Source organism: Crotalus tigris, unplaced genomic scaffold (assembly GCF_016545835.1).
Source record: "Crotalus tigris isolate CLP2741 ecotype Arizona unplaced genomic scaffold, ASM1654583v1 scf7180000017794.702064, whole genome shotgun sequence".
NCBI classification, from domain to species: domain Eukaryota; kingdom Metazoa; phylum Chordata; class Lepidosauria; order Squamata; family Viperidae; genus Crotalus; species Crotalus tigris.
In genome coordinates this window covers 566,345-579,997 of record NW_024096641.1, presented here as the reverse complement: position 1 = coordinate 579,997, position 13,653 = coordinate 566,345, and the positions used below count along the sequence as shown (strand labels likewise).

Genomic DNA, 13,653 nt, shown 5'->3' with positions numbered 1-13,653 from the left:
TTGTCCTGCCTTTGGAGAATAGCTTGACTCCCTCTTCTTTGTTCCTCACTTCCTCAGTGTTTCTCAACCTTGGCAACTTTAAGATGTATGGACTTCAACTCCCAGAATTCTCCAGCCAGCCATGAAGTTTATACATCTTTAATTTACTGAGGTTGAGACATATTATTATAGATAATAGATATAAGTAGGAAAACCCCATCCAATGTTTTTAAGGTTCAGAACATAGATTGGATCTTCCTCAGCTGGCAAAGTGGGTGCTGATCTCAAAATGTTGGGGAGACAGGGAGGAGGTGACTTCATTCATCTTCTTCCATAACTTCGAGCACAAGAGTCCGAGGTCCTGTCACAATGAGGTTGCTCACAGTCTGATAGTCCAAATGTAAAACATACATTCCATTCACTGAGTAGACAAATTGGCAGACCTGAAAAAGGAAGAAACAGCATAAAACACCCCTAAACTAAGCGGCACTCATCCATCCATCTGTCTGTCTGTCTGTCTGTCTGTCTATCTATATTTCATGCATGCATCCATCCTTTATCCACCATCCACCCATCATCTCTCATCTATCTACCAACTATCTATCTCTGATCTAATCTATCTCTTATCTACAGATCAATTTCTCATTTATCTGCCAGTCAGTATCTATCTATCTATCTATCTATCTATCTATCTATCTATCTATCTATCTATCTATCTATCTATCTATCTATCTATCTATCCGCGATGGGTTGGACACGACTTCGCAATTCACAACATCTATCTGTCTGTCTGTCTGTTATCTCTCTACGTCTCTATGTCTCTATGTCTCTATGTCTCTATCTATTTATCTATCTATCTATCTATCTATCTATCTATCTATCTATCTATCTATCTATCTTTCATCCATCCATCCATCCTTTATCTATCATCCATCCATCATCTCTCATCTATCTACCAACTATCTATCTCTGATCTAATCTATCTCTTATCTACCAATCAATTTCTCATCCAACTATCTCTCATCTATCTGCCAATCAGTATCTATCTATCTATCTATCTATCTATCTATCTATCTATCTATCTATCTATCTATCTATTATCTATCTATCTATCTATCCGTCTGTCTGTCTATTATCTATCTATCTATCTATCTTTCATCCATCCATCTATCCTTTATCTATCATCCATCCATCATCTCTCATCTATCTACCAACTATCTATCTCTGATCTAATCTATCTCTTATCTACCAATCAATTTCTCATCCAACTATCTCTCATCTATCTGCCAATCAGTATCTATCTATCTATCTATCTATCTATCTATCTATCTATCTATCTATCTATCTATCTATTATCTATCAATCTATCTATCAACCTTGTTTCCCCCAAATCTACCCTGAAAATAAGACCTAGGTTGATTTTGGGGGTTGGGCCTAATATAAGCCCTACCCCCCCAAATAAGCCCTACTTAAGACCCCGCCCACTCGTCCCACCATTGGTTTTTTGGCAAGCCAGATCAAGTGCCTTCCCCCCCACTCGACTTGCATGCCGCCGGTGCCACTGCCGTCAGGTGCCTGAACGTTAAGAGAGCCGGGGCCTGAGGCAAGCAGAAGCTGCCTCCTTAGTATCCCTGCCCTGGATTGGGGGATCCAGTGGGAAGGAGGGGGTGGGGACTGGCCGGGGGCCCCAACCAGCAGCTTCTCTCTTTCACCCTCACCCCGAAGCAGCCTCTGGAGGTGGCCTGCACTGCCCCACGGGCTTTGCCGGCTTTCTTGTCCTCTGCAGAAGGGCAGGAAAGAAAGTTCAGCATTCCGAGAGTTCCCAAATCTGGAAGGAGACTCAGACTGCCTTTTCATTGACATTCATCATCAATGTTGTAATCTGTCCGTTTATTTTTCAAACAAATCATTTATATTTACCACGATTAGCCTCCTTGATTGCCAAGTCTTTCTACCTGCCAGTCTAATAAAATTCAAGTGGTTGACAGATGGAGGGTGTTTGGCAAGGAAAGGCATCAGATTGGAAGATCCCACATATCTAATTCACGAGGCTTAAATCTAGTACCTTCATGCCAGCAGCAGCAGCTGGTCCTCCTGGATCTACAGCCTGGATGTGGCATGGCTGACCTCCACGGACCACAAAACCCCAGCCAACTGCATCCCCTACAATCTGCAAATGAGAAGGTAAACGAGGAGGAGGAGCAGAAGGAGGAGGAGGAGGAGGAAAGGAAGAGAAGAGAAGAGGAGAAGGAGGAGGAAAGGAGAGGAGGAGGAGGAGGAGGAGGAGGAGGAGGAGGAGGAGGAGGAGGAGGAGAAGAAGAAGAAGAAGAAGAAGAAGAAGAAGAAGAAGAAGAAGAAGAAGAAGAAGAAGAAGAAGAAGAAGAAGAAGAAGAAGAAGAAGAAGAAGAAGAAGAAGAAGAAGAAGAAGAAGAAGAAGAAGAAGAAGAAGAAGAAGAAGAAGAAGAAGAAGAAGAAGAAGAAGAAGAAGAAGAAGGAGAAGGAGAAGGAGAAGCTTTATCTGTATATCCAAAAAACATCTTATTGTTTGATTTTTCTTTTGGCCCATACTTCTACAGACTTGGGGCAATCCTTGGCTGACTTTGTCTACATTTGGAAACACAACATGGTTGGGCCTGGATGGACCCATACAGGAAAGCCTTGGAAAGTCCAGGCTACACAGTAGGATAGGAAGTCAAGATGTATCTTGGAAAAAAGACAATGACTCTGATACTCTTATCGGGAAAAATACATGGATGTTTCTACAAAGTCCTCAAGAACTAAGGATGGAGAACTTGGTGGGTCAACCTTGCTTGATTCTATGGAAAATACCACCATTAACGCTTGAATGGCAGACCATCCGTCTTAAGACAGAGCAGTATTTTTCAACCGTGGTTCACTCTAAGAGGTGTGGACTTCAGTTCCCAGAATTCTCCAGCCAACCAGCTGGCTAGGGAATTCTGGGAGTTGAAGCCCACACCTCTTAGAGTGGTCAAGGTTGAGAAACACTGAGATAGATCGAAAAGTCAAAAGCCATGCGGAAATAAAGGAGTGGAAGATGATTTATCACACTATTGTCAAAGACATGATGTACATCTGTCCCCAATTCTTAGGAAATGACCTTGAGGTGAAACTTTTATCTACAAATACTGGCAGTGGGGGATGTTCTGAGTTACAGCAAGCAGTCAGAATGATTTATTTCAGCAACAATGCTAACTTGTTGACCTGTATACTCACTGTCAGCGTTTTCTTGATATAAGGTGCTCCGGGTGTCAAAAGCTCCTCATTGGTGACTGGTCTCTTCAAGACTTGCATGGAAACGGAGAAAAATTGAGGATGACATTGGATTGGATTAGAGAAATATTCTAGCTTTTCAACTATAAGGTTAATTACGTCGGACAATTTATTCTCCGTTACATTAAAATTAAGAGAATAATGTTTTATGAATATGGGTGTTTTAGAAAATTGATTATTAGTATTTTAAAATATTGGTATTATTTGCTTAAATTTAGAGGGTGTTTGTTTGAATCTCTAGGCGAGGTACATAGCATATAAATTTAATGTCGTTGTTAGTTGCTAAGTCATGTCCGACCCATCGCAACCCCATGGACAACGTTCCTCCAGGTCTTCCTGTCCTCTACCATCTTCTGGAGTCCATTTAACCTCACACCTACTGCTTCAGTGACTCCATCCAGCCACCTCATTCTCTGTCGTCCCTTTCTTCTATTGCCCTTCATCTTTCCCAGCATTAGGCTCTTCTCCAGTGAGTCCTTCCTTCTCATTAGGTGGCCAAAGTCCTTTAATTTCAACTTCAGGATCTGGCCTTCCAAAGAGCAGTCGGGTTGATCTCCTCTAGGACTGACCAGTTTGATCGCCTTGCAGTCCAGGGGACTTGCAGGAGTCTTCTCTAGCACCATAGTTCAAAGGCCTCAATTCTTTGGCGCTCAGCCTTTCTTATGGTCCCACTTTCACAGCCATACATTGCAACTGGGAAAACCATGGCCTTGACTATACATACTTTTGTTGGCAGGGTGATGTCTCTGCTTTTTAGTATGCTATCTAAATTTGCCCAGGAAGATAAAATCTGTCACTACCTCCATTTCTTCCCCATCTATTTGCCAGGAATTGAGAGGGCCGGATGCCATGATCTTGGCTTTCTTAATGTTGAGTTTCAAGCCAACTTTTGCACTTTCCTTCTTCACCTGCATCAAAGTGGCTTTTTAGTTACTCTTCACTTTCTGCCATTAGAGTGGTATAAATTTAATAGGCAAATAAATAAATAGTTGCTGATTATCTCTTGAAGTAAAAGAAAGTTGGAAGCCCTTAAATGTGCCAGTTGCAATTTTGGCCCCTTTTAATTTGTTTTGATATTCCCTTTCCCTGTTTATGTTGGCTTGTATTTTAATGTTTGATTTTCAAATGTAATAAAGCTATAATTTTTTAAAGAAAAGGAAAGGGGGAAAAATGATAGGCAGATCATTCCATTAAATTACAGGTAGTCCTCAACTTACAGCCCAGAATTTCTCTTGCTAAGCAAAGACAATTGTTAAGTGAGTTTTGCCCCATTTTATGACCTTTCTGGCCCCGGTTCTTATGTGAGTCACTGCGCTTGTTAAATAAGTAACACCGTTGTTAAGCAAATCTGACTTCCCCATTGACTCTGCATGTCAGAAGTTGCAAAAGATGACCATGTGATCCCGGGACACTGTGACCGTCATAAATATGAGTCAGTTGCCAAGCATCTCGATTTATGGGTGACGTGGGAATGCTGCGATGGTCGTTTATGAAAAAGGGTCATAAGTGACATTTTCCAGTGCCATTGTAACTGTTGTGATTCCTTGACAGCCAGTGGACTCGGCAGCTGAGTCTGAGGAATTAGAGGAGGAGGAGGGGCCTGGAGTGACATCAGAGTCAGAGAAAGGCTCTGAGGAGCTCCAAGACTTACAGTCTGATGAGGAGCCTGGCCCCTCTACTTGCGCTCAGGCTGAGACACAGCTGTGCTGGGAGTCTGAGTTGGACAATGATGAAGAACAGCTGGGACAAATCCCGGATGCACAAAAGCTCAGGTAAGAGAAGCGAGTAGGACAGAGGAATGCAATGGGGCGGCTCCAAATGCAAAGGAGAAGGCATTAGGAAGCCACGCCTTGGCTGCATAATAAAAGGGAAGGTGTGGGAGGTGCTGGTTGCCGAAGGCAACCGTTCGCTTTGAGGATCGAGTTTCTGTGGACTGTGTTTGTTTGCCTTGGACATCAGGTCTGTGAATAATAAAAGGGGTTGGTTTTTTTTCTTGCAGTTCCTGCCTATTTCTTAGAAGAGGGGTTTCTCCTTGTGAGCCTAACAAGGACTCACGTAGGCTGGGACAGAACAGTAACTTCAAACAGTCACAAAATGAATGGTTGTAAGTCGAGAACTCATGATGCCATCTCTTGTTTCATGTTCAACTTATCTTAAAAGAAAAAATAAAGGTAAGGAAGAATGGCTCACCAGATTTAGGATTGCACTCAATAGCTGGCACCATTCCCAGGTTTGGAGAGAGGTTGTAATAGAGACTGGATCCCCCAGCCAGCGAAGTTACACTGCTTCTTCGGACCGCCGAGACAATTTTAATTTCCTTATTAGGTTGGACTGAAAGAAATAAATAGTATTCTGCTGAAGTCAGAGAGCACTCTGTGTATGTGTGTGTGTTTGTTTGTGTGTGTATGTGTATTTGCTTAATATACTGTATTAGATAAATATAAATAAAATTACAACTCTATCTTTGTAACAACGTATTATACTCTGTTTATTTTTTCTGCTCTGTTTTTTCATTTATACTTGAAGCATTTATTACATATTTTTTATAATGTATGTATTTTTATGTTGCATTCCTGTATTGTTTTTCTCTTTTTTACTCTTACTGTTTTGAAAGCAACTCTGATGCCGTGCCCGTGTGTTTGTCTGTATATGTATCTGTCTGTTTGTGCGGAGTTTGACCAAAATTGCAGCCTTTCACATTTTATTGTGAAATCAGGTTTTTTTTTTTTCATTAGCCCAGGGGTCTTCAAACTTGGCCACTTTAAGACTTGTGGACTTCAAGTCCCAGAATTCCTCAGCCAGCCAGGGCTGGCTGAGGAATTCTGGGAGTTTGTCCATAAGTCTTAGAGTTGCCAATTTTGAAGACCACTGCATTAGCCTTTCCAAATTAATGAATAGCATTCTTATCTGAATCCAAGCAAGTTATAGTCATAGCAATAAAAGCACAGGGAGAAAATAATAGCACTGGGACAAAATAGCACAGAGTCTCTAGTTTTGGCTTGCTATTCTAAGCAATTGAGGACCAGGAGCTGAGATAAGGGAGAATTTGTCCTTATTTCAAATTTTCATACAAATATATTCAACTATGCCCAGCGTGGTTCCTTATACACCAGCCACCTGCCTTATCCTTTTTAAACTGTTTTGTTGATGTTCACTGTTCTTTTTCAATAGCTATTAAAATGAAATACACTCAATAAAAATGTATCCTGGAATGTATGCTTTGAAGAAAGTGTGCACAACATCTATATGATATTATGGCAATTTGTTTGGCCCAAATGTGTCATTTATTTTTTAAAAAAATAGAGGCAAAATTGAATACTTTAGGTGAAACACGCTCAAACAAGCATGCATATTTTCTGCAGTCTGTAAATGAAGAAAGTATACAGGCCTGGGCTGGGCAGATTGGCCCCTCCATAAAGGATTTTAAAAAGCAGGAAATAGGAGAGAATGTTAGGAACGTGCAGTTTTTGTTTTTTCATGTATGTACTGTATATGTGCAAGTAAATATCAATGTACTAAACAAATGTATATACCCGCCCAACTCACACATAGGTGACTATGGACATCTTGCAACATTTAATTTTTTAAAAAAAAAAAAATCTGTCATATAATGTATGCCTACGATTGCAGGATGGTTTTCGGGGAGACATAAAATAATACAGGGGTATCTGTCATTCCAGAAAGTGCTGGGAGAAATGAAGAAGTAGAGCTAGATAAGAGAACCAGGGTGGTGCCTTATTTAAAGAACAGTCTTCTGTTTCTATTCCTCTTTCAAATTCTTCCTTCTCTTTCCTCCTTCTCCCTCCCTCGCTCCTTCCTTCTTCTCCTTTTATTCTTTCCTCCTTCTCCTTCCTCTTTCCTCTTTCCTTCCTCTCCCTCCTCTTTCTCCTTCCTCTTTTCCTTTCCTTTCCTTTCTTTCCTCTCTCCTCTTCTTCCCCCTCCCTCCCTCCCTCCCACTCTTCCTTCCTTCCCTCTTTCTTCCTTTGTTCCTTCTTCTCTTTCATCCCCTCCCTTCCCCCTCTTTTCTTCCTTCTTTTTTCAATTGTTCCTTCTTCCCTTCCTTTCTTCCTTTCCTTCCCTCCCTTCCTCGTGTCTCTCCTTTTTTCCTTTTTTCCTTTTCCTTCTTCCCTTTCTTCCCCTCCCTCCCTCCCTCCCTTCCCCCTCTCCTTTCTTCCTTCTTTTTTCAATTGTTCCTTCTTCTGTCCCTTTCTTTCTTTCCTTCCCTACCTTCCTCCTCTCCTTTCTTCCTTTTTTCCTTCATTCCTTCTTCCCTCCCTACCTCCCTCCCTCCCTCCCTTCCTTCCTTTGTTCCTTCCTCTCTCCCTCCCTCCTCTCCTTTCTTCCTTTTCCCCTTCGCTCCTTCCTTCCTTCCCTCCCTCCTCTCCTTTCTTCCTTTTTTCCTTCGTTCCGTCTTCCCTCCCTCCCTCTCTTTCTCCCCCCTTCCTTCCTTCCTTCCTTCCTTTGTTCCTTCCTCCCTCCCTCCTCTCTTTTCTTCCTTTTTCCCTTCGCTCCTTCCTTCCTTCCTTGCTTCCTTCTTCCTCTCTCCTTTCTTCCTTTTTTCCTTCATTCCTTCTTCCCTCCCTTTCTTCCTTTCCCTCCCTCCCTTCCTCCTCTCTCCTTTCTTCCTTTTTTCCTTTGTTCCTTCTTCCCTCCCTCCCTTCTGCCCTTCCTCCCTTCCTCCTCTCTCCTTTCTTCCTTTTTTCCTTTGTTCCTTCTTCCCTCCCTTCCTTCCTCCCTTCTTCCTCTCTCCTTTCTTCCTTTTTTCCTTCGTTCCTTCTTCCCTACCTTTCTTCTTTTCCTCCTCCTTTTTCCTTCCTCCCTGCCTCCCTCTCTCCTCTCCCCCCCCTCCCCCCCGTATCTTCAGCTGCAGGTACCTGACAAGAAGCTGGAGGCGTTCTGCTCGGGGTTCAGCTTGCGCAGACAGAAGGGGCTGTCGGGGCTGTCCGACAGTGTCCTGACCGAACTTTCGCTGAGCAGTTCCGTAAGTCGCCTCCTTCGTCGGAAATTGATCCGAAACTGGTAGAGGAGGTCCCGGTCGTAAAAATGGCACTGAGCGGAGACTGTGGAAAGAAGGAGCCGCGAGGCAGAAAAGTCACAGCAAGCGTTTAATCCTCTTGATCCAGCCACGGGCCTCTGTTATTCTCATTCACTTATTGATCCCCACTCTGGCCATTTATTAAAATCCCCAAATGCAAATAAAACAATTAACTGCAGACAAGTAGTCCCTGACCTACAGCCATTGGTTTGGTGATGGTCCAAAGTCACAGAGGCGGTGAAAAAAAAAGGGACCAGTGACCGTTTTTCACACTTATGACCATTGCAGCCTCTCCGTGGTCACGTGATCAAAATTCAGACACTTGGCGACTGGCCATTGGCCTGCCTTGTCAGCAGCCGCCGGGAAATTCACAGGATGCTGCGATCAGTGTAAATATACGCCGCCGGTTGCCAAACAGTCAAATGTGGATCACATGACCATGGGGATGCTATAATGTCATAAGTGCAAGGACTGGCTATGAATCCCTTTTTTTAGCATTCGTCTGACGTCAAACAGTTGTTAAATGAATGGTCATAATTTGAGGACTGCCTGAATTCAAATCATCATAGCATATATTTTTTCCAGTGGGGTCCTTGGTGCTTTCTGAGCTTGGCGGTTTTCTTATAGATGTTTCATTACCCAATTACGTAACATCATCAGTGCTAGAAGGGAGTAGGGTTTGTGAGGAGGAGGGGAATTGTGTGGTCCCTGGTGATCTCTGAGCTTGGTTGTTTTCTTGCAAATGTTTTATTACCCAACTAGGTAACATCATCAGTGCTAGAAGGGAGTAGGGTTTGTGGAGAGGAGGGGGAGGAGGAGGAGGAGGAGGGGGAGGAGCAGCAGCAGCAGCAAAGAACTGTGGGGTCCTTGGTGCTCTCTGAGCTTGGCGGTTTTCTTGTAGATGTTTCATTACCCAATTACATAACATCATCAGTGCTAGAAGGAAGTAGGGTTTGCGGGGGGGGGTGGAGGAGGAGGAGGAGGAGGAGGAAGAGGAAGGAAGGAAGGAACTGTGGGGTCCTTGGTGCTCTCTGAGCTTGGCGATTTTCTTGCAGACGTTTCATTACCAAAATAGGTAACATCATCGGTGCAAACCCCACACCGTTCTAGCCCTGATGATGTTAGCTAGTATGGTAATGAACATCCGCAAGAAAACTGCCAAACTCAGAGAGCACCAAGGATCCCGCAGTTTAGCCCTGAGCTTCAGAGATTCTCTTCTATCGCCTTTTCAGTCGTGTGTGCCAACGTCTCGGCATTACCTCCTCCTACGCCATACCGTGCTGGATGATCCCGTGTTCTAGGAGAGTTTGGCAGAGTTCCACAGCTTCCTTCCGGTTTGCGGCCTCCCCTTCCTCAACCAGCCAGTCCACCATCTCACAGCCCAGGAAGGTCCTCTGGTATTTGACCAGGTTCTCTTCTCTGACTTTGAGAATGGAGTTGTCCATGCCGATCAGCCTATAGTCAACAGACAGGAAGACACGGAAACAAGGATATCCGCTGATTTGGACACACCACAAATCCATGCAGCCAGTCCAAGTTCAATTGGGCAGTACGACTTTAAAATTCAGGTAAGGAAGGACAGAGAAAAAACAGGTGAAGGTTTTCCCTTGATCAGTTGATTCCAACTCTAGGGGTTGGTGTCTCATGTGGCCTTGAATTTTTTCCTGTACAGGTATAGTCCTCAGCTTACAGCCACAACCGGCATCAGAATTTCTGTCGCTCCGTGATGTGATTATGGAGTTGCACCCCATTTTAAATTCACTAAATCAGTGGTTCTCAACCTTTTTAATGCTGCGACCCCCCCCCAACCGGTCGTAAGTCAAGGACTACTCAACCGGTCGTAAGTTGAGGACTACTCAACTGGTGCAGCACCATTTGCAGAATGGGACTTTTGGCGGGCTCAGCAGGGCAGAGACAGCCTGGATAATTCCTACTGGCTTTTGAAAGTCAATAGAATTAGACTCTAGTCAAGAGAGTCTATTCTATTGGCTTTCAAAAGCCAATAGAATAAATGGGAGTAGTACAGCTAAGGAAAAGGGGGGAAAAAATGGCGGACTGCGTTGTTTGGCGACCCCTGTGAAATGGTCATTTGATCCCAAATGGGGTCCCGACCCACAGGTTGAGAACCGCTGCACTAAATGAACTTTTGTAAGTCTATGAAGATTTCTAGAAGGGCTGTAATCCATCTGTCACCACTGGAGGGCAGTCCAAGCCTACTTTATTTCTCTGTTTAGTTCTTGTTTTGAGTTTTGTGCTTTCAAGTCCATTTTTGACTCCTGAAAATTGCCTGGAATTAGTCCTTAGATGGAGAAAAGAAGACCATGCTTCAAATGCCATCAAACTAACGAGTCCCTGGACTTTTTTTGGGCAAAGTTTTTCGGAAGGATTTTCCAAGTGATGCAAAAGCACAGGAATAAGGTTCCAGTTTGCAGTTTGTGTCTCAACCAGAATGCTTAATTTAAAAACAAATCTTTGCTGAAGGAAGCCTGGCTGAAGGGACCCCTCGGTGACACCAATAATGGCAATGACAGGAGGGGGAAAAATAATTCTAGGATCTGCAACATCAACAGCAAATTTTGGCATTTTGTCTCACCTTTGCACAGACACTTTAGAGATATTTATTTATATCCCGCCTTTATTATTTTTATATTTAGATCACCAAGGATACTTTGTAGGATTTTTATACCTAGAAGGTTTTGGGGAAAAAAAGAAAGAAAGAAAGAAAGAAAGAAAGAAAGAAAGAAAGAAAGAAAGAAAGAAAGAAAGAAAGAAAGAAAGAGAAGGAAGGAAGGAAGGAAGGAAGGAAGGAAGGAAGGAAGGAAGGAAGGAAGGAAGGAAGGAAGGAAGGAAGGAGAGGGAGAGATGGAGAGATGAAGGAAGGAAGGAAGGAAGGAAGGAAGGAAGGGGAAGAAAGGAAGAAGGGGGAGGGAGGGAGAGATGGAGAGATGAAGGAAGGAAGGAAGGAAGGAAGGAAGGAAGGAAGGAAGGAAGGAAGGAAGGGGAAGAAAGGAAGAAGGGGATGGAGGGAGAGATGAAGGAAGGAAGGAAGGAAGGAAGGAAGGAAGGAAGGAAGGAAGGAAGGAAGGAGGGAGGGAAGATTAAGGAAGGAAGAAGGGGGATGGAGGGAGAGATGGAGAGACGAAGGAAGGAAGGAAGAAGGAAGGAAGGAAGGAAGGAAGGAAGGAAGGAAGGAAGGAAGGAGGGAGGGAGGGAGGGAAGATTAAGGAAGGAAGGAAGAAGGAAGGAAGGAAGGAAGGAAGGAAGGAAGGAAGGAAGGAAGGAAGGAAGGAAGGAAGGAAGGAAGGAAAAAAGGAAATGGGAGGAAGGAATTCCCATTCATCTCTTTCCCCAAATCCTCCCAAAATTAACGGCCGGAGAAATGTAGTGAATGGGTTTCCACCGAAACCTCTGAAGACCAGGAAGACGGAGGGCTCACGTACGTCTCGTAGAGGTTTTGTCCTCTCAGGAACACCTTGACTTCCTTGTTGAGCGGGAAGGTCCCATCATCCTTGCGGAAGCGATAGAGTAGCTTAGCATCTTTGTAGTCCAAATGTTCATCACACACTGAAAGGCATTTAAGAACAATTCTTAGAGCAGGGTTTTTCAACCTTTTCACCCACTGTACCATTTTTAGGATACGGCAACATCCAAGGACCACCAGTCGCCTAGCAAGGTGTCAAAAACTTGATGACCAAAAAAAAAAGGAAAAAAGTAATAAAGTACAGGTAGTCCTCGACTTACAACAGTTCGCTTAGTGACTGTTCGAAGTTACAATGGCACTGTGCCCCCCAAGCCACAGCCGAGCAAGACACCTGCCTGCCCACCTGGCCACGCTCTTCCTCCTGTCTGAGGTTTTCATTGTTGTGAGCATTTCTGTTGAGGATTGGCAGTGGGGGTGGGGTGGGGGAGTGTTTGGTTTTTATTCCCCCCCATCTGCTGGGACACTGTGACCATCATAAATACGAATCAGTCGCCAAGCATCTGAATGTAAAACACAAGACCCTGGAGATGCTGCAACATTCCAGCTGATTGGCGCTTCTTCTGGGCTCAGCAGAAGCACCAGGATCAGCGCCGAGCTCCAGCTGGAGCCTGGCGCTGATCCTGGAGCTTCCCACTGAGCCCTGACAGTCCTGAAGAAGCGCCAATCAGCTGGAAAGCGGCACTGATCCTGGCGCTTCCACTGAGCCCTGACAGCCCTGCAGCTCCAACCGTCTCTCGCTCAGGCTTGTGCGGTGCTGCCACCGGTTCAGCTCATTCCCCTCCCCCACTACCACTTTTCTAGGATGGTGGCGTACCACCTGCCAGGTGCCAATGTACCACAGGTGGTACCCGTGGTTGAAAAGCCTTGTCTTAGACCCTCCTAAGCTTTGAGGCCCAAAGTTAGACCAAAGCAGGTCTGGTCTCCAACAGAGACAAGAATGTTAAGATTACATTTGGTATAATGCTTAATTTTCTATCCCCCACCCCGTTTTTTTTTTTTTATTTTCAGATCAGGAAGGGCTCCAACTATTTATCCTCAAATATCACAAATTGCCAGCTGTGCCTCCCCTACAGCAGTCCTTGACTTACAACAGTTTGTTTAGTGACAGCACAAAATATATATATATATATATATATATATATATATATATATATATATATATATATATATATATATATATATAAAACATGCTTTCACTAAAAGATGTGATGGAGATTATTTTGTTTTGCTTTAATTTATTTTATCTTATTTATGTAACCAAGGCAGGACTAGCACTCACCATCTTCCAGTTTCAAGGCTGATGCTTTTTCTGCTACACCAGTGTTTCTCAACCTTGACAATTTTAAGGCATGTGGACTTCAACTCCCAGAATTCCACAGCCAGCAATGCTGGCTGTGGAATTCTGGGAGTTGAAGTCCACATGCCTTAAAATTGTCAAGGTTGAGAAACACTGTGCTACACCAAACTGGCTCTATGAGTGTTAATAATTAACCCTAAACTAATAGCAGCTCCATTAGAAACCCACACACACACACACCCCTCCAGTAGCAGCATTTCATTTATTTTGAGATGGATCTGCAGTGGGCCGAATGAAAACTTGGGTGTTTACCGAGCTGCGTAAATCAGGCAGAAGTGACAGATCTGCAAACATTCTCCCATGGGAGAACAGACGGCCTTGTTGCATTAAATCACCCTCACCTGCTCTTTTTATCTGCCACCTCCCTATTAAGCTGGAAAAGTGTTTACACCTTTGAATGTACAGGTAGTCCTCAACTTACATCCCAAATTTCTGTGGCTAAGTGAGGAAGTTGTTAAGAGAGTTTTGCCTCATTTTACGACATTTCTTGCCACCCGTTGTTAAGTGAAT

The 13,653-nt window shown here is 43.8% G+C and overlaps 1 protein-coding gene across 4 annotated transcripts in view; it reads right to left on the bottom strand.

Annotated features, from left to right (window-relative positions):
- The window catches only part of LOC120307621 (DEP domain-containing mTOR-interacting protein-like), a 37,005-nt gene continuing 23,352 nt past the window's right edge, over positions 1–13,653 (bottom strand). For all 4 annotated transcript variants that reach the window (XM_039342545.1, XM_039342547.1, XM_039342548.1 and 1 more), the window contains 7 exons: positions 11,746–11,869; positions 9,582–9,760; positions 8,145–8,330; positions 5,461–5,601; positions 3,214–3,284; positions 2,045–2,149; positions 1–422 (listed from right to left, as the gene is read on the bottom strand). In XM_039342545.1, the coding sequence (XP_039198479.1) occupies positions 297–422; positions 2,045–2,149; positions 3,214–3,284; positions 5,461–5,601; positions 8,145–8,330; positions 9,582–9,760; positions 11,746–11,869 (932 nt within the window). In that variant the 3' untranslated portion in view covers positions 1–296. The remainder of the gene's footprint in view (positions 423–2,044; positions 2,150–3,213; positions 3,285–5,460; positions 5,602–8,144; positions 8,331–9,581; positions 9,761–11,745; positions 11,870–13,653) is intronic.